Source organism: Carassius carassius, chromosome 16, assembly GCF_963082965.1.
Source record: "Carassius carassius chromosome 16, fCarCar2.1, whole genome shotgun sequence".
Taxonomy (NCBI): domain Eukaryota; kingdom Metazoa; phylum Chordata; class Actinopteri; order Cypriniformes; family Cyprinidae; genus Carassius; species Carassius carassius.
Genome location: NC_081770.1, coordinates 7,494,743 through 7,518,641, shown reverse-complemented (window position 1 = coordinate 7,518,641; position 23,899 = coordinate 7,494,743). Strand labels below are relative to the sequence as shown.

Sequence of the window (23,899 nt, the reverse complement as noted above, 5' to 3'; positions counted from 1 at the left end):
GCTAACAAAAACGGTAATGAGACAAGTCAAGCCCGAAAAGAACTTCTGATGGAGAACATGCATGACTACATAGGCCATGACACTGACTCTGCAGAATTCATGCTGTGTGAGGAAGAATTTCCCTGTCTTCCAGAAACCCCATGTAAGTCCCCTGCCATCAAACTACGCAAGACCGAGAACGCTGACACAACAGCCATCCTCTCACAACTCGGGGAGCTCTCGAGGCTGATTAATAATCGTTCGGATGCTTTGGAAAAAATGGTGGGGGAAAACTCACGTGTGATCGCTAGTATGAAAGAAACAATCAACAAAAATACTAGACAGATTTCTGGAGTGAAGGATGTGATTGACTTTATGAGCGCTGAAGTTAAAGAGCTGAAAGTCAAAGTCGGTGCAACTGAGTCACTAGCCAAAAGAGTCGAGTTTAACCGGAATGAACAGGAAAAACGGCTTCTGCACCTTGAAGCTTACTCACGTCGTTGGAGTCTCAGAGTTCACGGGGTCCCTGAAAATGAGCGTGAAGATGTCCGAGGTAAGATCATCAACGTTTGCCAACAGCTTCTGCCCGACGCAAAAGAAAAGCTCCCGGATGCCGTGGATACCGTACATCGCCTGGGTCGAAAACGGCTAAACGATAGTAAGCCCAGAGGAATCATCGTGCAATTTGTCTCTCGTTTCCAACGCGACGCGGTCTGGCGTGCTGCTAAGGATTCAGATTTCCTTAGAAATAACAACCTGAAAATATCCGAGGATTTGTCGCAAGCAGATAAAGAACGAAGAAAAAAGCTGTGGCCCGTCGTGGAAAAGGCCAGAGAAGAAAATAAGCGTGCTTATTTTGTGGGTGGAAGGGCATTTGTTGAGGGAGCTGAGATTTTCCCTCCTGAATGATTAGAATAAGTTTCTTGTTCATTCGTATTATCACTTAACTTAAATACTGCTTCCACCATTTTGACTTGTTCTGGACCATTACCAGTCTACAGTTCTTCTCAAGACACTGAAGACACCTGTCTGGCGGTACTACACTTTTGATTACCATGTAAGACAACACTGCCTTTTCACAAGATTTAAATAGTTCTATTTTAGAACGTGTTGTAGTTTGGTGGGTCATATAATACAGTTATTGAGCTGTGTTCGAAGGCTTCTGAGGTGTATGTTGTCTAGTTTGTATATTACAACACAATCTCCTCATAACGTATAAGCTCTGGTGTTATACTTATGTTCTTAAATTTCATTTAATGTATTACTTAAGAATTTCATACTGCATATTAATATATCTTCTACTGTTTGAGCTGTGGTTCTCATCCTTGTCATTTCCTGACCGGTTAAAGTTCTAGACAAGGTATTTGTTTTGAATAGGTCTATTTAATTGTTTCATTTATTTTGTAGTCAATTTTTTTTTTTTTTCTTCTCATGTCTTTATCTGTTGTTTCTTTAAATGCTAGAGGGCTAAGAAATCTCACTAAGAGAAAGGCTGTTTTCTTATATCTCAAACAATTTAAAACTGACTTTTGTTTCCTACAAGAATGTCACTCATCAGTAGAGGATCTTAATTTCTGGAGATCACAATGGGGTCTGGACATATGGATGTCTCATGGCACGTCACATTCAGCCGATGTATGTATTTTAAAAAATCAGTTTAAAGGGAAGGTGTTACTCAGTGAAAGTGACGTAGATGGACACTTTATCAGTCTTGTGACTGAAATTTCAAATTTGACTTGTATCCTTGTTTGTGTTTACGGTTATAATCAGAAGAAAGAAAATGAAGCCTTTATTAATCGCTTAGAGGAACATGTATTGAAATTATTGACTAAGTACCCAAATTCCATGCTTATTTTTGGTGGTGATTTTAATGTGGCTTTAGATAGCAGCATGGACCGATGGCCTCCAAAACTGTCTGACAATAGTAGTTTATACTTGAAAATGTTTATGCAAAGATTCTCTTTGATTGATAGTTGGAGGGAGGTACATCCCTCTCAAAAGATGTTCACATGGAGTAATAACGCTCTCTCCTCCCAGTCCCGAATTGACATGTGGCTTGTTTCTAAGGAATTTTACAATACCTCTTCTGATATTTTACCATCTCTCTCTTCTGATCACAAGAGTATCTTTATTCGTGCCCATTTGCTTGCTTCTGATGATGTGCGTGGGTTTTGTTCTTACTGGAAACTTAACAATTCTATTCTCTCTTATAATGAAGTAAAAGATGAAATCAAAAAGATAATTCACAAAAATTGGAATAAGGCAAAAGATGAGAACAGTTACAGCAAAAATTGGGAATTTACTAAATACGAAATTGGCAAATATCTTAGAAAATTTAGTAGTGATGTGGCAAAAAAGAAAAAAACTGATGAAAATATTGTTATATACAAAATCACTAATCTTTTATCTAAAAATATGGATGATTTACTTGATTGTGAAAAAGCTGAACTGGCTGAATTACAGTGCAAATTAGACAACATATATAAACAGAAAGCAGAAGGGGCATTTATTAGATCGCGTAGAAAATGGATTGAAGAGGGTGAACAGAACTCTGCATACTTTTTCAGACTGGAAAGGCAGCAAGCTAAAAACAATCAAATTCAAAAATTAATGATTAATGGTAATATTAGTGATGACCCAAAAAATATTGCAAAGTTTTGTGCCAAATTTTATAGTGATTTGTATACTTCTAAATTATCCCAACAACATATGAATGACTTCTTTAAATCTTTACCTAATATAAACCAGCTAAGTGACTTAGATAAAAATTTTTGTGATGCCTCTATTACTCTGCAAGAGATAGTGGAAGCTATCAATACTTTAAAAGCTAACAAATCTCCCGGAACAGATGGTCTCAGCTCAGAATTTTACAAGCTGTTTCGTTGTAGTATAGCACCATTCTTATTAAAGGTTTATGAGGAAAGTATAGAGAAAACACTGCTTCTAGCCACATTATGTCAAGGTTTAATAACACTTATCCCAAAATTAAATAAAGATCCCCTTTTAATAGATAACTGACGTCCAATTACATTATTAAATAATGATTATAAAATTATAGCTTTAGTTTTAGCAAAAAGATTGAAATCTGTTTTGCACTCCATAATTGACGAAACACAATCGGGTTTTATGCAGAAAAGGCACATTTCTAATAATATACGGTTAGTTTTAGATGTGTTAGATTATTCAGATTTAATAGACAGTGATGGTTTCATTTTCTTTTTAGATTATTACAAAGCTTTTGACACATTGGAACATGAATTTTTATTTCAGGCTCTACAAAAAATTGGCTTTGGCGATGCTTTTTGCAGGATGGTCCAAATGCTTTACATAAACGGAAACAGTTCTATCAAATTAAGTAATGGTACTTCACCTAGGTTTTTTTTAAAACGAGGAGTTCGGCAAGGATGTCCAGTGTCCCCTTACCTGTTTCTTATTGCAACACAGTTCCTTAGCACACATATAAACAATAGTCAATTAAAGGGTATCACAATTGGTAACACTAAAATTAAAATTTGTCAATTAGCAGATGATACAGCTTTATTCTTGAATGATTCATCACAAATTAAATTGGCTTTGAATATTCTTCAGACTTTTTCTAAAGCTTCGGGATTAACTTTAAACCTTAATAAATGTGACTTGCTTCCAATTAAAGATTGCTCTCTTACTTCTATTGAGGATATTGCTGTCAAAAATAGGGTAACATATCTTGGTATATTAATTACTAAAGATGAATGTAGGTGTTCAGCAAACTTCAAACCTATTATTATCCAAACACAAAAAAAAATTTAATTGTTGGTTACAAAGGGATCTGTCACTAAAAGGCAGAACACTGCTCGCTAAGGCAGAGGGTTTGTCTCGTTTGGCCTATGCAGCTCAATCTCTTTTTGTGGATAGGCCCACATCTAAATTAATTAATGAGGTTCTAATAAAATTCCTATGGAAAAATAAATCTCATTACTTGAGAAAATCAGTCATATTAAATGGGTATAATAATGGTGGTCTGAACTTTATTGATTTTGATTCTCTCAACAATACTTTCAAAATTAATTGGCTGAACCAATATCTAGCCCAACCATCTTCTATTTGGAATGTTTTTCCTCAATTAGTGTTTTCACAACTTGGTGGCCTTAATTTTCTCTTAATGTGTGATTATGATATATCCAAACTCCCGATCAAACTTTCCAACTTTCATCGACAGCTTCTCTTAGCATGGGCACTAATTTATAAGCATAACTTTTCACCACAAAGATGTTTTATTTGGAACAATAAGAACATTTTATTCAAGAATAAGTCTTTGTTTTATGATAGTTGGTTCAGTAATGGTTTAATTTTGGTGGAGCAATTGTTTAATGAGGAAGATCTTTTGTTCAGGTACTCTGAATTTCTTTCCAAATACCAAATACCAATAACCCCAAAAGAATTTGCTACAGTTATGGGAGCCATCCCCTCTGGTTTGTGCATGCTTTTTAAAAACTGTAATGGTTCCTCAGTATCTACTGCATCCTTGCCCAAACCTTGTGATACTCCGGTTGGTCAAATTTGTTTCTCTGAGTCGAAAGCCAAAAATTATAAAATACGGTCTCTATTTCTTAAGAATCTGATTTCTGTTCCACCTGTGATCTCCTTTTGGAATAATTTGTTTGGTAACCTTAATTGGAAGAAAATCTGGTCTCTACCACAAAAATTCTTTCTCACTAACAAAGTAAAAGAAATTTCTTTTAAGCTCATACACCGGTTCTACCCTGTAAAGAGGTTTTTACAAAGATTTAAATTTGACATTGATCTTGCATGCTCTTTTTGTTTGTGTTCTGAAGAAACTATGGTACACTTATTTTGGTCATGTCATTACACTCAGAAACTGTGGTATGATATCAGTGTGTTTGTCAAGCGTAAGATTTTGCCAGGTTTCTCATTACATATTAAAAACATTATATTTGGGTATTATGACTCCAACCCCACAAACGAAAATGTCAGTTTTGTTATCAATTTAATTTTTTTCCTTAGCAATATTTCACATCCACAAATGTAAATTCTCCAAATGTAAACCTGTCTTCTCTGTTTTCCTAAAAGAAATGGAAAACTATTTGAATTTAATCTCAGTATCACCTAATAAGAAAGCTATAAAGACTGTTAGAATTTGCTCTGCCCTTGATCTCCTTGTGTAATTTTGTTTGCATTTTGGCCCTCTTTATCTTTCTCTTTTTTTTTTCTTTAGTTCTATTTTATTCTTAATTGTTTTTTTTAATTCATTCTTTTTATGGCTGATATTATGTGATGTATGTTTATACTTTTGTATGCTCTTGTGTTCTGCATTAATAAAAAAAAAAAAAAAAAAAGAACCGCTGGAATTAAAGGCCATCTTTCAATATAATTTTATAACTTAATTTATACAGAATATTGTATGAAAATGTAAATTTAAAAAGACGTACATAAGAATACATATGTTTTACAACACCCACGGGCAGAAATTAAGAAAAAAAGTGCCTATTCTAAGCTACGCGCCAAAAAACCGCCTTTTCCCAGAGAACGCGTCATATGACGTAACGACAGGCAAACATAGGCGCTGCAGCCCTGGTTCTCAGTGTGGGTTTACGTAGTCTGAGAGGTGGAAACAGAAAATAGAGATTGTCGTTATCGTTATTATAGTTATAGGTTTGAGTTGTCACAATGGCAGACATCCCAACCTGCAAAAAGTCATTTCAGGGAGGTACCCCTGAAATGGTACTGGTTTCATTGCTGTGATATCTGAGAGGAATTGGATTTAATAGGACTGCTTAGGATTAGCTAATCAAATGATCGATCTCCTGACTGGCACTGTATTGTGTGTTGTAATGTAACAGCCCAAACTAAAATTGGGTATTTTTATTTAAAGTAATTCATTAATTATTAAAGCGATTTAAGGGAATAAAGAAAAAGAAAGGCTTGTTGTATTAGTGAAATAATTGTAACTATTTGCAACTAATATTTTATTTTTAATTTACATAAATGAATCAAGGAAATTATAGCATATTTTCAATTCAAAAAGGCAAAATGTAATAAATAAAAAAGTTTAACTTTTCTATAGTAAAACAGTCAAATATTAAATTATCTACTTACATTTTACCAGGCATTTGTTAACTTATTTAATAATTTTGACATTGATGAGCTAGACCGCTGAACTTTTAGTCTTCATAACAACAAACAGAGCGTTGCGTAATGTAGTGCATCAGAGCAGCATCAATAATAATATCAAGTGAATCTCTTATCTGCATCTTAGGTTTATTGCCAATAATAATGACAGGTTTGCGAACGTGAACTCGGTGAGCTCGCGCAAAACACATCTTCAGCACAGCGACTCATTAAAACGCCTCTGATTGGCCGATGTGATCAACAGACATGTCTGTGATTGGCTACAATGCTCAACGTTGCAAAAGCACGTCAAAAGTATCTTTAATGCAAAGGGAAAAATGTAATATGCACTGTTCATGATTAGTTAATCGCGGCCGCTGTAATCTTATTCATATTTGTTTTTCTGATGAATTGTTTTGCTCTGTGAGAAAGAAAATTTAACAAAATATTCGGGGCTTTACTAAAAACTTTCGGGGCTTAAGCCCCATTAGCCTAGCCCTAGCGCTGCCCCTCAATATTTTATATTTTTTATTAAGCTGTTCTTGTCTTTACTAAAATCAAAATCAGGCTAATCAAAGAGAAGAGTGCTCTTACAAATCACGAGGGAGCGATTTGACCGCTGATTTTGCCTAACGTAATAGACTCGCTGTTTTTGCTGACGCTGAATCGTCTTTAGCATACAATACATTCATTACAAATGTAACTTTAAGTTAAACGTGTGTTTAAACTACACCTGGGGAAACTCACTTCACCTTCAGAGGATCTGACCGGGGCAGCTCAGTCTCTGGTTGCAGGGCCACCGCACCGAAGCAGACTCGCTGTGTGTATGAGCCAGACTGAGCGAACGCCGCTCTGCACGTTTGAATCAGGGACGTAACTAGGTATTTGAGGGGCAGGGGGGAAGGGCGAATAATACATTTAAAATTAAAAAGTTCACTTTTGGTAAATGTAGTGGACATAGTGGTGGGTTGTTTTTGTAAGTACAGTTTTTGGATCATTAAAGTTAGGGGGGCAGCTGGGGGGGCAAGGCTCTAGAGTGGGGGGGCACCTGCCCCCCCTTGCCCCCCTGTAGATCCGCCCATGACTGTCATTATGTTTGACACCTATAAGACAGGAGTACACTTTCGTGTAGTCTGCCGTAAAATGTGTCTTATACTTTTTTTGTTCTGTGGCACTCTCCCTCTGCAATGGTGCTCCTGTTTCTAGATAGACATAACTGATTATTTTTTTTCGGGACAAGAGATAAAAGCCCGCCCACACTGACAATTGATTGGTTGATTTGCAGAAACAGTCCAATCAGGATGCTCTCTGTCTTACATGCGCTTCGCACACACGCACATTAGCACACACACGCAAGGTCTCTCGCTCCCTCTCCCTCTCAGCCGTGCGTGCGCTACACGGTTTGAAACACAGTATCTGTTTCGCATGTGTAACGAGTTAGAAGTACAATTCAAGTTTAATGTATTGTTGTTGTCTTTTCCACTAAAATCCTTATTTTATTACTGATTTATTTCTGTTTTTCTTTGAGCAATATATGTTGTTTTTGCTATTCACATTAGAGACTTTTATTTTGACATGTTTTTCTGTTGCTGCATTGGTGCCATTTTGAGTGTGCGCGCGCGCCTCTCTCTTTAGTTCGCATTGCACATGCTGGGGAGAGGTAAGCGTTTTGCAGAGCTCTTCGATTTGTGAGCAAATTAAGTTTGTAAAGTGTGTAAATCGATTTGTTAATCCTTTGTAAACAGTACGGAGACTGTCTAGTATGTTCTGTTGTATGTTATATGTGTGTGTGGATCAATAATTTGGAGATATATCATGTGAGTTTTGTGATCTGTATTAGCTAGGTTTTGAGTCATTAATCAGCTAAACTAGTGTTGTATCATTCAGGTGATGCAATAGTGAGATGCTCACACGACGTTTTATCAACTTTATTGCTGTAATCCACAGGTATTTCACTTTTACTGTGTTTTATTTTCTATATTGTGTTAATGTTATGTGTAGTTAGCATAATTGTTGCATTTAGTTCGCATTGCACATGCTGGGGAGAGGTGATGCAATAGTGAGATGCTCACACGACGTTTTATCAACTTTATTGCTGTAATCCACAGATCCACAGTTGGTGAAAGCCCATGTTGGGTGTGACTGTGAATAAACATCGTCATTGTGATGAACCGCAGTAACAGTGTCCTGGTCCTTACTAAACACAACGCAGAGAGAAAAAGAGTATCGTGACAGCGGTCAGCAGCAGACCGGTTACACATGCGCGCTTTTGCTCGCTCGGTCTAGATTCCGGGAGATTTTAACTAATTTGCGGGTCTCAGCGAGCCGCAATTACATTTTGATCATACCATGTTTTCATAGTAAACAATTCCAATGGTAAATATTGCATGTCCTGTTGGCTGATATTCTACTGTACTACACAACACCAAAGTTGTTTTTATAGGAAGTATATGGAAACCACTGAGTTTAAAAACCTGCTTAACAGGATTTACTATTTTGGTGTAGAAAAGCTGTTTCTTTGAATTGCAGTGTGAAATAATTTTTGCTCAAAACCTACTCTGGTCTGCTGGCTTGAAGAGGGCCATGCTCCTGTCTGAAGTTCATGTATGCTATCTGCAGCACAAAAGGATTCAGACAGGATGCTTCAAACCCTGGATGGAGTGTGAGGCAGGTAATGTCTTCTGGGGGATCTAGGTTTTGGACAAGGGACCAATAGGCGTCGACCTCCCTACAGCACACACTCTCCACTGCTGATGGCATAGCCTCACATCTACCACACAAGCACCTGTTAAACAAATGTGCTAAGATAAACTCACTCTCCTTCCCTCCTTGTAGCTCTAATGGTTGGTGTAAAACCTTGTAAGAAACGACATGTAGACTACTTACTTCCTAAAACTTGGGTAAATATGCACTGTAAAAAGACACATCCCCTGTACAGTATAGGCTGTCAATTAGATGCATTTATCTGCATGCCTTACAACCAGTATCCCTTCACATGACAATAAAAGATCCTTGTTACAATGACTGTATTTACATGAACAGCATATTCTCGTCCTAGCCGGAAGACTAACCGCTTTCATACACGTACTCCACAGTACATGTGAGCACATTTACATAATGTCCGTCGGAAATACTAAGGTGAGTAGTATAACAGCCGACTAAGTTCGGAATTCCAGCTGTCCGGTTATGTTGTTTAGATATACGGCCCAAACGCTTGACATCTGCAGAACATGCGGACACCTAGGTCTAAAAGCAGTTACTGATTAAAAATCAGCTAGCAATTTCTACAAAATTTCACGATAAACTGTGTTGTGTAGAAATGCACAGAATTTCTATCCCTATCCAGACTAGCTGACCGTCACATATGTAAGCTATAGCCTACATCCTACAACATTCATTTAGAATCTGGGATCTAAATTAATTATTTTAAGACACATGTTGCTGGCATAAATGGTAACAATCTACATGGATGCTTGAAAAACAACAAAGTCGACACCAATATTGCTAAATATGATTTATTAAAGATACTGCAATGTGTTAAACATGGAGACGTTAGCCACAATTGGCTTTAGCCTGTGGTCCCTCACCAAGACACCTGCCCAATTCTCAACCGATTCTCCTCCCACCACAACTCTATCACTCTCCTCTGTCCATTTACCCTTCCCCTTAACTCTGCCTGACCCCTCTCTCGCCTAGGCGGCTCGTAATTATACGGCAATGGCCCATCGTAAGAGTTGACATTTATCCTTACTGCAACCTCTTCACTGTCTGACTCCATTACGAAGAGACGATGTTTACCGGCCGTTGCGTCACTTCCGATCAGAGCGTTTTCCACAACGGAAGTAATTTTACTCACAATTTCTTTTAAAAAACTGTTTTAATGCACATTTATGATTAATTTCTTCACGCAAGTCGAATTCCTACACTATTTATCTACACGTTCATTCACAGGGATCTTCAACTTGAAAGATAGGCTTTAAATCAGCACAGCCAGCCAACGATCGAACGCAACTGTTTTGAATGAACATACCTGTTTTTAACAACCGAAAAGTTTTGTTGTCTGTTGTGGAAGTACAGATGTTCCTCTCGTTGATAGCAGAGGATGGATCTAGCGAGAGCTTGGTGGGGCGACACAAAATGAAAAAGTTTTTTGGCTGTAGAGGCAGCGCAAATATAACATGTGAATCCTGCCCACTCTAAAGCGGTACTAAACTGCATTGGAAATGCAAACTGTGCCAAGCCGAGCCATACTTTACCATAATGAGCCCTGCTGAGCTGAGTCGTACCACATTGTGGAAAAGCGTGAAAGAAGGCGTGGTTTCAGTAACCGCTGTTGCAGAGATGTCAGGGAGATGCTGTGTGTATTTAGGCAAAAGCACTTTATTTGGACCTATCCGAAAGTAGATGCATTTAGGAATCTTAAAGATTACTTACAACAGAACAGCAACGCATTTTATGGACTACAGTTTCATGAACATAGTAGAGGAAGTACTTCTGACTTTGCTATGACAATCTGAAGCTTCTGAATGAGCTAATTATGTTTTTTTATTAGTTTCGGTATTTGCTATTGAATGTTCAAATGTGGAGTTTTGCGTAGTGTGTGTGTGTGTGTGTGTGTGTTTGAGAGAGCGAGAGAAACGGTCAAACAGTGGAGTCAGCTGTCTTAACCATCTGTGGCTTGTGTACTGCAGACACATGAGCTTCATCACTGTGTCTGTCACGTGACTCTGTTACTCTTTTGGGCTTGAACTGATGGTAAAACTACAGACGACGAGTGCTTGCAGTGTTTTTGCATTCCATTTGTTGAAGTCACTGATATATTACTCCTTCTTCTTTCAGACCATTCTCCGGTTACATTGTATCTTCTCCCATTTTTCTATTTCCTACTGTAAAAGAACGTTGGAGATTTAATACATCTCCACTTCTTGACCAAGAATTCTTATCACAATTGCGCACCTCCTTGGTAGAGTTTATTGAACTGAACAATGGTTCGACAAATAACCCTCAAGTGCTATTGGAGGTAACAAAATGTTTTATTAGAAGGAAATCCATTGATTTCTCCTCATTTCGTCAGAGGTCTAGAAATGGCCATAGAATTGAATTAGAGAGACAAGTTCAGGCGGTGGAACAGGATCTAAGAAATACTCATTGTCAACAAAAAGAAAAATAATTAAATGCACTTAAATCAGAGTTAAAACAGTTGCTCTTACACAGAGCCCACTTTATTATGCACTGCACAACAGTCTTACTACTTTAATGGGGAGAGACTGAGTAAATTATTAGCGCTATGGATTAAAAAGATGTAATCCAGAGCAAATATACACGCTATAAAGAAGGATTGCATCTTATACTCAAAACAAAGATATAAATCAAATTTTTAATATGAACAATTATACACTTCTGATTCATCCTCTAGTTATCAACAAAATGTATCTTTTCTTCAGCAGTTTCCCCTCTCCATATTTGATGAACAACATTTAGAGATGCTAAATGCCCAACTGTCTTTAGATGAACTGAACAGGGATTTATCCAAATGGTTAAAATGCTTTACAATTGTTGTTCAGCACGGTTTCTTACAGGCTCCTTAGCATCTTCCTCTTTTGCTCTCGGCAGGTGTACCCGTCAAGGATAGGGATATTTACACTGTAAAAAACTGCTGTAGTTTCTACAGCAAAATTTTACAGAATTTTACTGTATAAACATTTTACAAGATGCAGCTGTAATTTGCAATGCATTATGGGTCAAATAAGGTTTTACAGTTGTTAACAGTATATTTCCACATCAACTGTAATTCATTTACAAGAAGCAGGTGTTGTCACTGTAATTCCTGCTTTTTACACTAACTTACTGTAGAGTGGCATTATGGGATTGCGCGCGCATCATTCAAATCTGAAATCCAGCCGACTGGAGCAGCGTGAGAACGATTGAAGATTAGAGGCTTTATTCATAATTCCTGGTAAGTTTACTTAATTTTACTTGAGAAATATATCCTTTTTATATTTATTTGAGTATATACTTATAATGTATAAGCGATATCATGTCACAATAGCCTCCTATCCTGACATTTAGACAAGTGGCCTTGGTAACTTCTGTGCAGTAAACTGGGAATTGCTATCATAGCATAGGCTACGTTCACACTGCAAGGCTTAATGGCTTTTGCAAGGCCGTTCACATTTCCAATTAAATGCGACCTTTTGTGATCTCCTGTGTGAACGTGAAATGACCCAGAAGTGACCCGCATGCGCAGAAGAGTACTCAACGCTCAACGACGTCACTCTGTGTTTGCAGAAGTAGCTAACGTTAAACTTGGATGTCAACAACAGTGTAGTCAACAGCGGAGCTCTTTTTGCAATATTAAAGTTATTTTCCCAACAGAGCCAGCACAATTACAATCTTCTCGTTTTAAGAAGAAAATTAAAAAGGAGGAGGAGAGCAAGGCTTTTGGCCATGGCGTTTTGTGGAGCAGTGTTAGCAACGTCGGTACAGAGAAACATGTGGGTGCGGAGTCGCAGCCAGGAGTGGTGGGATACTGATGTGAGTGGCTTCCCTAATACATAATTCATCAGTTTATCTTGTCGTTCCCGTCTACTTCAACGCAGAATTATGACGTTTGTAGCGTATCAATGACGTACGGGTCGGATACATATGTGGCCTGGCCATTCAGACGGAGGTCGCATTTCAAAAGATAGGATACGTATCGGATTCAGGACCACATACCCAAGTGGCCTGGGTCACATTTGAAAAGATCGGATCTGTGTCGTTCAGACTGTCATGAAAAGATCAGATACAGGTCGCATAGGGGCAAAAAAATCGGAATTGGGACGTTTCAGCCTGCAGTGTGAACGTAGCCTTAGTTACACAGCACAATCCCCAGTGTTAATTTAACACTCTGAGTGTGGACTCATATAAACACTGAAGCAGTGTTAAAAGTAACACTGAAGCAGAGTTGAAGTTAAGAGATAATTAAGAAGTTATTGAGTTATGATTGACCATTATTGAAGACACCTGATGTTAACAAGCAGAATCACCAAACGAGAAAATCACAATTTGTGTGTCACCATTATAGTGGTCAGTGTTTGCTTTAGACAAGAATGGGACAACATTCCTATTCCTAAACTTGAGCAACTTGTCTCCTCAGTCCCCAGACGTTTGCAGACTGTTATAAAAAGAAGAGGGGATGCCACACAGTGGTAAACAAGGCCATGTCCTAACTTTTTTGAGATGTGTTGATGCCATGAAATTTAAAAATCAACTTATTTTTCCCTAATAATGAAATGTCATCTATGTTGTATTCTAAATTAAATATTGAAATTTGAAACTTCCACATCATTGCATTCTGTTTTTATTCACAATTTGTACAGTGTCCCAACTTTTTTGGAATCAGGTTTGTACTTCAGAGACATTGTCTTGCTGTGTTTTTTCTTCTTTTTATATAATTGGCATCAAACAAACAATGTAGTTATTTTCCCAGTGATTAAAAGATTAAGCAAAGAAAAAAAAAAAAAAGAAAACAGACAGGTGGCAATTTGCACTAAAAGCACGTAAAAGACCATTGAACAGAAGAAGAAAGAAATAACATAATGTGCTTTTTCATAATGTCCCCTGACACCACTCTGCGCCACTCCCCCAGCTGAGGTGACCCTGTAGTGTCAGTGTCTGTGAAATTAGCAGGGATGTATCTGCTAACAGGTGTGCTGACCTCATCTGTGTAGGCCAGGAAGTTGTGTAAAACCGATCATGCTTTCACAATGTCTACTGCTTTGTCTGGCAGACATTCTAGAGGTCGTCCAAGGATTCGCCACCTTGCAACCAAAATGCCAAACGCATTCTCAATCACCCGTCTGGCTCTGGAGTGACGGTAGTTGTAGGTCTGCTTATCCATGGGCAGGTTCGTCCCTATGTAGCAAAGCAAAACAGTATTAACTGATAGGTAATCATTGAGTGCCAACGTAGCTGTGATCAGTTATTTTTTTATATATATACATATTTTATACACATACATACACACACAATATATATATGTATGTTTGTGTGTGTGTGTGTTGAGTATAGATGTGTGTATTCAGGTTGACTGACAAGTTCTCAATGCAAAAAGTATCCCACTCAACCTGAATTCACCCCATATACACTAATAACGATTATATTAAATAAATACATTATGTCGGTGACATACCTGGAAAGGGGCGCATGAGGTTGTTGTGTAGAGGGAATGCAGCATCACCAATGATAACATGTGGGGTTTTGAGTCCTGTTCCAGGAAGATTGGCTGGTGGGGGCAGGTTCAGGTTGTGTTCAAGAAGCCTAGAAACAAATCGGCTCTCCTTGAATACACCACCGTCACTTTCCCTTCCATATCCCCCCCACATCCACCATGGTGAAGCGATATCTGGTGTCGCAGGTAGCCATCAGAACGGAGTGTGCGCCCTTGTAATTGTAGTAGTCACTCCCTGCGTGCGGTGGTGCTTTTATGTTCACATGCTTTCCGTCTACGCTGCCAACACAGTTCGGAAAGTTCCACAGTCGCCAAAAATCAACAACAATATTTTCCCATTGGGCGACTGATGGGCAGGGAAGAAACTCAGGCTGCAGTGCCTTCCACACAAAGCTTTACATACCTCGGCGACTATGGAAGACACAGTGCTTGAAGACAGTTTGTCGCTAGCTGCTACAGCCTGTTGGCTTCCACCTGAAGCTAAAATTTGAAGCGTGATTGCCAGTCTCTGCCTAATGTCTACAGGCATACTGTGCGTAGACAGATGTATGATAAATGGCTGCACACGGCGAACTAAATCGTCAAATCTACCGGCCGACATTCGGAAATATCTGAAGTGCATTTCCTCGTCCATGTCTCTCATTGGTAGGACCAGGCGGCAAGGAAGTCGACCGGAAGTTGAAGTCTGCCGCGTGCCGCCATCTTGTAGCAGAACTTCACTTGCATTAGCATTCCATTGACTCCCATTCATTTTGGCGTCACTTTGACAGCGAATAACTTTACATCTGAGGTGTTTAAAGACTCAGTTTGTCCATTATTTATTTCTAAAGATACACGACAATGTATAAAGGGCTCCATTACCTTCTATGTTACATTATGGCCCCGTAGAAACAGTTTTTGTAAAAATAGGCTAACGATTGCATCATAACCACTCGACTCTCTGTCGCATTACCGTACAGACAGGAGGAGAAGATCGCAGGCAATTAACTTAATATGGCGTACTGGCGTTACATTTTAAAATACTATACAAAATAATTAATCAGAATACTTACTCCTGCTCACTCACGCCAAAGAACTCCCCGCTCAAGCTCGCCGTCTCTGCAAGATTAACGAAGGCAGTTTGCACGCACAGCTACTAGAAGATTTACATCTGTCAGACAGGTTGCTGACGTCATCAAGCTTAATTTGAGTCTGCGCGTCAGAAACGGAAGTGCTAAAAAACGCTAAAAATGGGCTTCACTTGTCTCAATTGAGTTCCAATGGGTTCGCTGTGTCCATTTCTTTTACTGTCTATGGGTAGGACAAGCACTGAAAATTCACCCTCTTTCTGTCTCAACTGGTTCACAGGTCGCACGTACCATCTCCTCCGACGCCTTCTCTCGTTTCTGCCTTTTAGTTTTAGTAATTTAACTAAAATGAACAGTTTCTGGATCTCGATAAGCTCCAGCTCCAACATGATCCGCTCTCTTTCAGTCGCCATTGTTAATAGAAGCCTGCGAGGATAGAAGAATGTAAACACAGTGGAACCCGTTCGCGTTAACTAGCGTTTCGGCGGTGTAACTGCAGAGCAAAACAGACATACGCAGGAGTATAAATGCTCACGACGGCGTCGCCTACGTGTGTAGCCTATGACGTACACTACACCGTACACTCGACGCAGAAGTATAAATCGGCCTTTAGCGTCCAATGTTTCTTCAGGAGCATTTGACACGTGCATTAATTAAATACCAAAGGGGTTTGTCTGGTTAACAGAACCAGTTAGTCCCTGCTTAGATGTTGTAAATACCTCATTATGTAAATGAAATAAGACACCTTTAATAAAGCACCTTTATACTTTTACAGTAATTCATTGGTTTTTTTTTTGTAGATTTGAAACAGACTTGTGTCTGAGGAGTTGTAATATAAATAGGTTAGTCACATGGCATTATGAATTAAGTTTCACTCTACACAAAGACAAATCACTGTATCAGCTGCACTTCAGACAGATGACATTGAAGTTGTTCGAAAATGCACTTTTTAATTTAATTTAATTTTGCTTCACATTTGAGCCAAACTCAATAAAACTACTGTTCAGTTACTGCGATGTGTCTTTGGACAGTTATTTTGGTGATTTTTTTTAAAATTTGCATTATAATATAAATATATAGTCGCAGCATTGCAACTTTTAATTAGTTACTGCCCAAAGTGATGGAAAAAAATAAAGAATTTATTAACCAGTGATCAACTGCATGATCAACTGAAAATCATACATTGTATTTATGACAGTAAAATGGATCTTATATATTGACAGACAGAAACTTGATACAATGTTTAAAAATGATGGTTTGATGTCAAAAAAAAAAAGTTCTTAAAAATGTCTTCTGCTTCTCTGGAAGTAACTACTGACTAGCAATATATTTATTTATTTTTTCTGCAGGGTCAGCGCTTTTACAGCTTTTCTCACTTCTCATCTTCTGCAGCCACATCTCTTTTCTCATGCAATTATAACCAGTGGTGTCAAAAGTATTGACATTAATTACTCAAGTAGAAGTATACAGTAGATACTAGGGTTTAAAAAGACTTTTGTAGAAGTTGAAGTATCAACTCAAGCATCTACTCAAGTAAAAGTGTAAAAGTACTGGTTTATAAAACTACTTAAAGTATAAAAGTAAAAGTAATGTAAGGGAAAAAATGCCATTAAGAACAAAAGCTTAGGCTGCGCCACAGGGGCCTATTGTGCACTACCCCACCTCCTCAAAAAAACATTTTTCTAAAGGCCATAGGCCATAATGACTATAATGTTATATTAAAATGTTCATGTTGAAAAATTTGGGATGCACTAGGCTACCTGTTTCAGCCGCATATATTCCCATTGAAAATGAACGCACTTTAGTACAATGCAAATACATTAAAGAGCTAGAGATATGATGACTAGTTACCAATAAGTATTGTTATGGTGCAAAAAGTCAAACCTCAGAGGCATGTCATCAATTAACCTTTAGTGTAATGTAAATGTACATCCAAGCTTAGCTGCAGGAATCTGCGAGGGAAATGGACAAGAACATTGGTGCAGGCTTAGTAACAATTACCCTTGTATGGTTGTCTATATACAATAAACATTATAGTGCTGTCAAAATTAATGATCAATCCAAGTGTTTAATCAAAAATTAAAAATGAAAAATAACTCATAATCCTGATACCTTCTTGATTGATAGCTTCTTGTATTCGGTACATACGTCTGCTATGTCCAGTGTTCGGGGGGGTAACGAGTTACAAAGTTGGTAAAGCCTAGTTATCACAACATTGTCAATCGCGTCATCAGTCGCAAATGATAATTTATTAAAACGTCTCGTTATCGAACTACCTACAGTAGCTTAATTTGTGGAGGAGGAAGAGAAAGCACCCATTTGGTAAATGAGCCAGTGAGAAATAATAACTTTTAAGTAGGGTCCAGTGCCTGCCTTTTCGATACTTTTAAAACGGTACCGGTGCCTAAATGGTGCCTGAACCGATACTTAAAAAAAAAAGAACCTAAAAAAAACTATAGATAACTTTAAAGAACATTACAAATATTTAAAATAAATCCATAGCTTTCACCTTGGATTGACAGTTTTGTGCTGAACTTTAAACTGCTTGAGTAAAACCTAAAGTTCTGAAGCTGCACTGTAAAAAACAAAACAAAAAGAGCTCAAAAACCTTCGGAAGCTGTTTGCCTTAAACTGAAGTTTTGTCAACTTTTTTTTTTTAGCAACTTCAACTATCAGGTTTTGTAAACTTATGGAGTTTTTATCATTTAAGAATATATTTCTAGTCAACTAAACACAAAATTGAAAGTTTAACTAAAAGTTCACTTAACTTAATATATTTTGTTGATCAAACATGCACAAAAGTTTGTACAACTAACTGACCTTTAAGTTGATCAAACTCAAAAATCTGCTGAAGTTTGTTGCCTTAAAATTTTAAGTTGGCCCAACTTTAGATTTTTTACAGTGCACTGGTGTTCCCAAAAAACGCAATGATACGATGCTGTGGTATTTGGACATCAATACGAGCTGTTTATATGATGGTGAAGACGGGAGATTCAGAGACAGACTGAAGGTGGACTATGAGACTGGATCTCTGATCATCACAAACATCACAACTGAACACACTGGACGTTATGAAGCAGAGTATGACGAAGAAAACAAGCCAAACAAAAGAAAAATATTGAACAGACCGGTCAGCGAAAAACGGTGTGAGAAAGCAAAAGACACCAAAAAAGGCGACCTTGGCAAAATAATCAAATCATTCAGTCTGAAAGTCAGTGGTGAGTCATTTAATATAATTTACTCTGAAATAATTACATTTTAATTTTGGGCAGTTTGAACAGTGATCTCCAGACCTGTTCATCGTCTTTTCCTGTATGCTAATGATTTGTTAAAGTTTTGTAATTTAAGAGCTTTTTTTCTGAAAGTTTAACAGTCTTAATTATAAACCTTCACTCTGACTGGTGCTGTGTTTCTTTAACTTGAACAGCTGATAATACAGTAATGTGATTCTGCATGGAGTTTGTTCCCTGTTTGTACGGGTTTTCTTGCAGCTGCAAATGAACAAAACTAAAATTACAATGTAATTATAAAATTAAATTGATCTGATGAGGGCATTTTAATCATGTTTCTGTCAGTTACATTCAGGTGTGTCAGCATTAATTAATTATTATTATTATTTTTTTAATATATAGATTTAATTAACCTAGGCAAGTTGATTTATAAAGCACATTTCACAGGGTAATTCAAACTGCTTTGCATTACATTACAATAAATATAAGGGACATAAAAAGGCAAGAAGCAGTACATTACAGAAACTTTGCTCAATCAGGGAATACACAGATACAATTGTGTTTTCAATCTGGATCTATGAGGAGTTACTTAGAGGCACATCTGACGTCTTCTGGAAGATGGTTTCATCTCATCATGTTTTAAATGAACTAGATGTTATGAACTGGTTTGATCTTTCTGATCTGAGAGCTCTTTGTTTTTAAACCATCTATAATATGAAATAATCTCTGTATGTTAATAGATAAATAAGTTTTTGACATCTACACATTGGACCTGTAAAGGTGTCCAGAGAATATTTATACAGTGAATATGACATAAACACACTGTCAGATTTCCTCACACTAATGATGGTCTGTCTTCATCTGTTCCAGGATCAGGTCTGTCTCCAGATGTTTCAGATTCAGGTCTGTCTCCAGCTGCTGTAGCAGGAATATTTGTTGCATTTCTGCTGCTGGCTGCAGCTGTTGGTGTTGGTGTGATTGGTGTGATTTACTATCGCCACCGCACCTTCAAAAATGGTAGTTATCACCTACAGATACTGTATCTTTTTTTTTTTTTACCTTTTAGTATTAGTGTTAAATTGTGTGTGATCATTTTTCAAAACAGACCAGAAGAAATTCAAACAAGTGCTGGAACAAGTGTCTGAGGATGAGGTAAGATACTGCACTCCTGTAGTGTGTCTTTATAGATTTGCTCTTGATTTTACTTGAAGACTTCTCCACCTCTTCATGACCACATCTGACTGATTTATTTATTTATTTACAACAAGCAAAAAAGAAAACCGTAAACTTATTACTTGCACTACTGTCTGTTCATCCAGAATTAGAGTAATCCATTTGTACACTGAAATATTTTCTATGTACTTTACTGTCCATTGCACTAATGTAAATTGTTTATTTATTCATAATCCTATAGTGTGCATACACTTTTACATAAACCATCTGTATAGTATGTTCATAGTACACCTATCTGTATATCATGCTGATAGTATTTAAAATCTGTAAATTATGTCCATAATACTGCCTTATCTGTATAGTTATTGTACATATTGTAGACCTTGTAAATTCTGTACTTACTGCTTATTGCACTTCTGGTTAGATGCTAACTGCATTTCATTGCCTTGTACCTACATGTGCAGTGACAATAAAGTTGAATCTAATCTAATGTGCTGATTTTCTGAGTTTCTGGGGCTGTAAATAACATTGTTCATTTCTCTCTCTTCACCTTCTGTGAATCTTTCTTTTCTTACAGAAGCAGAATGAAGAAAAGCTCATGATCTGAGAAGAATGCAACTGCTTGCTCTAAAAAAAATGCAGTAGGAAAATAGTATTTGGTTTGAGCTGAAATATGGAAGTGCTTTGCAGACCTCTCATTAATGATTAAGTGCTTTTTGTGTCCTGTTATGGAAATATTAAAACAGCTGTTACTGGAAGCATATATATTATTAACAGTGTGAAGCTCACACTCATATTGTCTTTCTTGGTAATTTGTAATTTTGGAATTAAAATGTCCTGTAATTGTCAAAGAAATTTTTCCTTCAAGGACATTTTAACTTTATTGTAAACATGCATAGTACAAGCTACATTTAAACTTTGGCTTATTATCTGATATTTGCAGCTTATAAACCTGCAGTATATGTAATATTTCAACACATGCTTTTATCCAAAACGACAAAATAGAACTTCTGCAGCTTGTTATAGTTAACGTGATAATTCTGTTTTTTGTTTGTTACTTGTAAAAAATGCTTAAAACAGAAAGTGAAAGTTGACATAGGTAATTAAGTTATTTGTATTTAAATCATAAATAACTTTCTTGTAGAATTTGGCCTTCCCACTAAATTTATACAATATATATATATATATATATATATATATATATATATATATAATAGATATAAGATATAGATATATATATATATAGATATAGATATAAAAAGTATATATATCAATGCATTACCTATGTGCTGGTGATTGATATTTGAGGTATTACTATTTTGGTGAATTTCTTAGGGGAAAAATACCAAACCAAGAACCAAGGCTAACTGTTTTTGTACTTATATTTCCTCATAATAAACATTTGAATAAACTATTTAATGCTGCAAAAGTGTTTATATTCAGCCACTGTTCAAACCTGATTCTGATTTTTTATGATTATTATTATTATGACACCCCTGCAGTTATTGTATATGTCTGTGTATTATGCATAGATGTATATTTGCTTGTTAGGTAAATATTCAGTTTTCAGTTCAGCTGACAAATACTAGATTTGTATTTTCATAGTAGCTGCATACAAGTATAAAACAAAACTACAACATAACATGTTAAGAATTTTATTCATATTAACAGTGTAATTAACGAAGAAACCTAAAATTAAAGAATAATATAAAACATGAATAATATTGATCATTTTGGACACCAGATGGCCCCGATACACCAGATTCGGGTAATAAACATTTTCCAAAGGCATTCAGAGGAAAGTAATGGTAAGCAAAGTTTCATTTTGACATCACTAAACAATTAAACCACACATATTTTAGTATTTACCATTAAAACTACAATATATTTCAGAATATCTTGAATCTGTTCTGTTTTCTTCTTTCATCCTCTCGTAGATCTGACGTCATTGAGCAGAAGAACAGCAGCAGCTGCAGAAGCCACGCCCATCAGAGCAGTGACAACCAATCGGATCACAGCTTCAACTGTATCACAACAACTGATGTGGACTAATGTAAATAAAATTAATTATTTAATAAATAGTAATTTTCAATAAGATGACTGTAGTCTCTATAGATGAACTCAAAACTAAATGTTTCACTGAAGTGTAAAAAAAAGTTATCTGCAAAATACAGCCTGTTTAGAAATACACGAGTGAGTTCATTCAAGTTAATTCATTATTTCAGTCATCATTTCTGGCATCTTATTAATTACAAATTAATTCAGTGAATAGATGAACCAGATGCTGTACCTGGACGTGTGACAGTGTTGAGTGATGTTGAGATGTGTGGTCTGGTTTCTGATGGGATTGTTGATCACACAGCTGTAGCTGTTTTTCTCCTGATATTCCACCTCCAGAGGTAGAGAGAGACTGATGCTGAGATCAGACACACTGATGCTGGACAATAAACTGTTTCCTTTGTACCAGGAGAGAGTCACATGACCCACATTCACCACTGAACACAACAATGAACAATTCTGATGTGATGAAGATGAAGATGATGATGAACATTGTGAAGTGTTACTGCTGATGACAGGAACAGGAAGATGAGCTGAAAACATGAGACAAACTTGACTAGATCAGGAAGTGTTTATTTGCAGCATCAGTCAGTCGATGAGTTTCTTATGTGACAGAGATCTTCACGTCTCTCTCCACATTTATAAAAGATTATTACACATGGATAAGTAACAAAGATGAAACTGATGCTTAATTGAAATGGTATAGATATTTTATAATTCAATTATCAAAATTACAGGTAAATAAAAAGGTAAAACCAGTATTTATCTCACCATAGACAGTGAGACTGAAACTCGTCCTCACACTGCTGATCAATAGTGTATAAACTCCAGTGTGTTCAGTTCTGGTGTTTGTGATGATCAGAGATCCAGTTTGATGATCCAGCTTCAGTCTGTCTCCGAATCTCTCATCAAGAACATCATCATATACAGAGATTCTGCCGGCCAGTACATTGATTTGAGCTATTAAAGTGTTTTCAGATCCAAACCTCCACAGAATCAGATCATCGTCCATCATTTCAGTAAGATTAGAGTGAAGAGTGACTGAATCTCCCTCCAGCACTGACACTGACTTCACTGTAACTATATCTCCAAACACACCTGAAGAAGACACAGATTTGATGTTTTACTTAAATATTCCTCACTGAAGAAAACTGTGATGTCAAAAAATGAATGTGATTATAACTCACCAAGCAGATGAAACAAGAAGAACAAAACAAACATGTGAACCATTTTCAGATTACAACACTTAAAGTGTGTGAACACGTATGTGTCAGATTGTGAACCCACATGACAGTGTTAAACTGCCAGAGTGTTGTGTGTGATTCATCCACCAATAATAACTGAGCACCACCCACTCACTAAACATGCACAGCTTCTGCTTGCATTGGTTGTAAATATTCTGTTCTTTATTTTTATTTTTTTTGCAAAAATAAATTGTTTCCTTGAGTAGTTTTGAGCTTCAAAGTTTTTGCATTCCATTTGACTGTGTAGAACATTTGTTTTTAAATAAAAAGTCCCAAAATTTACTCAACATTTACTTTTGTTTATTTAATATTTTGATCTTGAAAATTAATAAAGGGTTTTAGGAGGTTCACTATGGTGTGTTTTCTCATCATGTAACAGGTGTTGATTATAACTCACTCAAAATCCTCATGTTTCTCTGTTGAAAACAAAATATTTCTTAATGGGTTCTGCGCAGTTGTGGGTGAACTGGTGTCATGTGTGCAAGTTTAGCAGGAGCAGGCAACAAATAATAACTGCATGTTTCCACACAAGATAAAAGAAAGACTGACTTATTCAACACAGAACAACACAACACAGATGAGTAGTTGAGCCAGCTACAACTACAACATCAGCAGATCACACTCATACAAACCACATGTTTGAATATGCAGAAGAAATGCAAATATAGAAATGAAATTATTTTCTGCACCCAACAGATCAAACCACATCTCATGAATTCATTAGAAGTTTCACTTTGACTCACATCTAATTCTAGCTACTTCTGTGATCTGTATCACATCTCTCAGGGAGATTCTTGCTTTGTGTTTCTGTTTTGTGTATAGTCAAGT

At 36.8% G+C, this 23,899-nt stretch overlaps 2 protein-coding genes and 1 long non-coding RNA gene across 3 annotated transcripts in view; 2 read left to right on the top strand and 1 right to left on the bottom strand.

Annotated features, from left to right (window-relative positions):
* The window catches only part of LOC132159328 (carcinoembryonic antigen-related cell adhesion molecule 1-like), a 449,528-nt gene that overhangs the window by 181,294 nt on the left and 244,335 nt on the right, over positions 1-23,899 (top strand). The window lies entirely within an intron of this gene.
* On the top strand, positions 18,327-20,842 carry LOC132160341 (uncharacterized). Its single transcript, XR_009437963.1, has 4 exons — positions 18,327-18,584; positions 19,485-19,613; positions 19,702-19,748; positions 20,347-20,842. It is a non-coding gene; the product is annotated as an uncharacterized LOC132160341 (long non-coding RNA).
* Positions 22,026-23,095, bottom strand: LOC132159246 (natural killer cell receptor 2B4-like). Its single transcript, XM_059568785.1, has 3 exons — positions 23,015-23,095; positions 22,599-22,925; positions 22,026-22,360 (listed from the first exon to the last, which is right to left on the bottom strand). Exons 1-3 carry the CDS (start codon positions 23,055-23,057, stop codon positions 22,026-22,028), a joined length of 705 nt encoding a protein of 234 aa, XP_059424768.1. The 5' UTR covers positions 23,058-23,095.

What these genes read in the sequence shown, in the direction of transcription:
- LOC132159246 (XM_059568785.1), bottom strand. Translation starts at nt 23,057, where the DNA reads ATGGTTCACATGTTTGTTTTGTTCTTCTTGTTTCATCTGCTTG. An exon ending in CTTCTTGTTTCATCTGCTTG is followed by an intron (nt 22,926 to 23,014) that starts GTGAGTTATAAT and finishes TGTCTTCTTCAG; the next exon opens with GTGTGTTTGGAGATATAGTT. An exon ending in TTTCAGTCTCACTGTCTATG is followed by an intron (nt 22,361 to 22,598) that starts GTGAGATAAATA and finishes TCATGTTTTCAG; the next exon opens with CTCATCTTCCTGTTCCTGTC.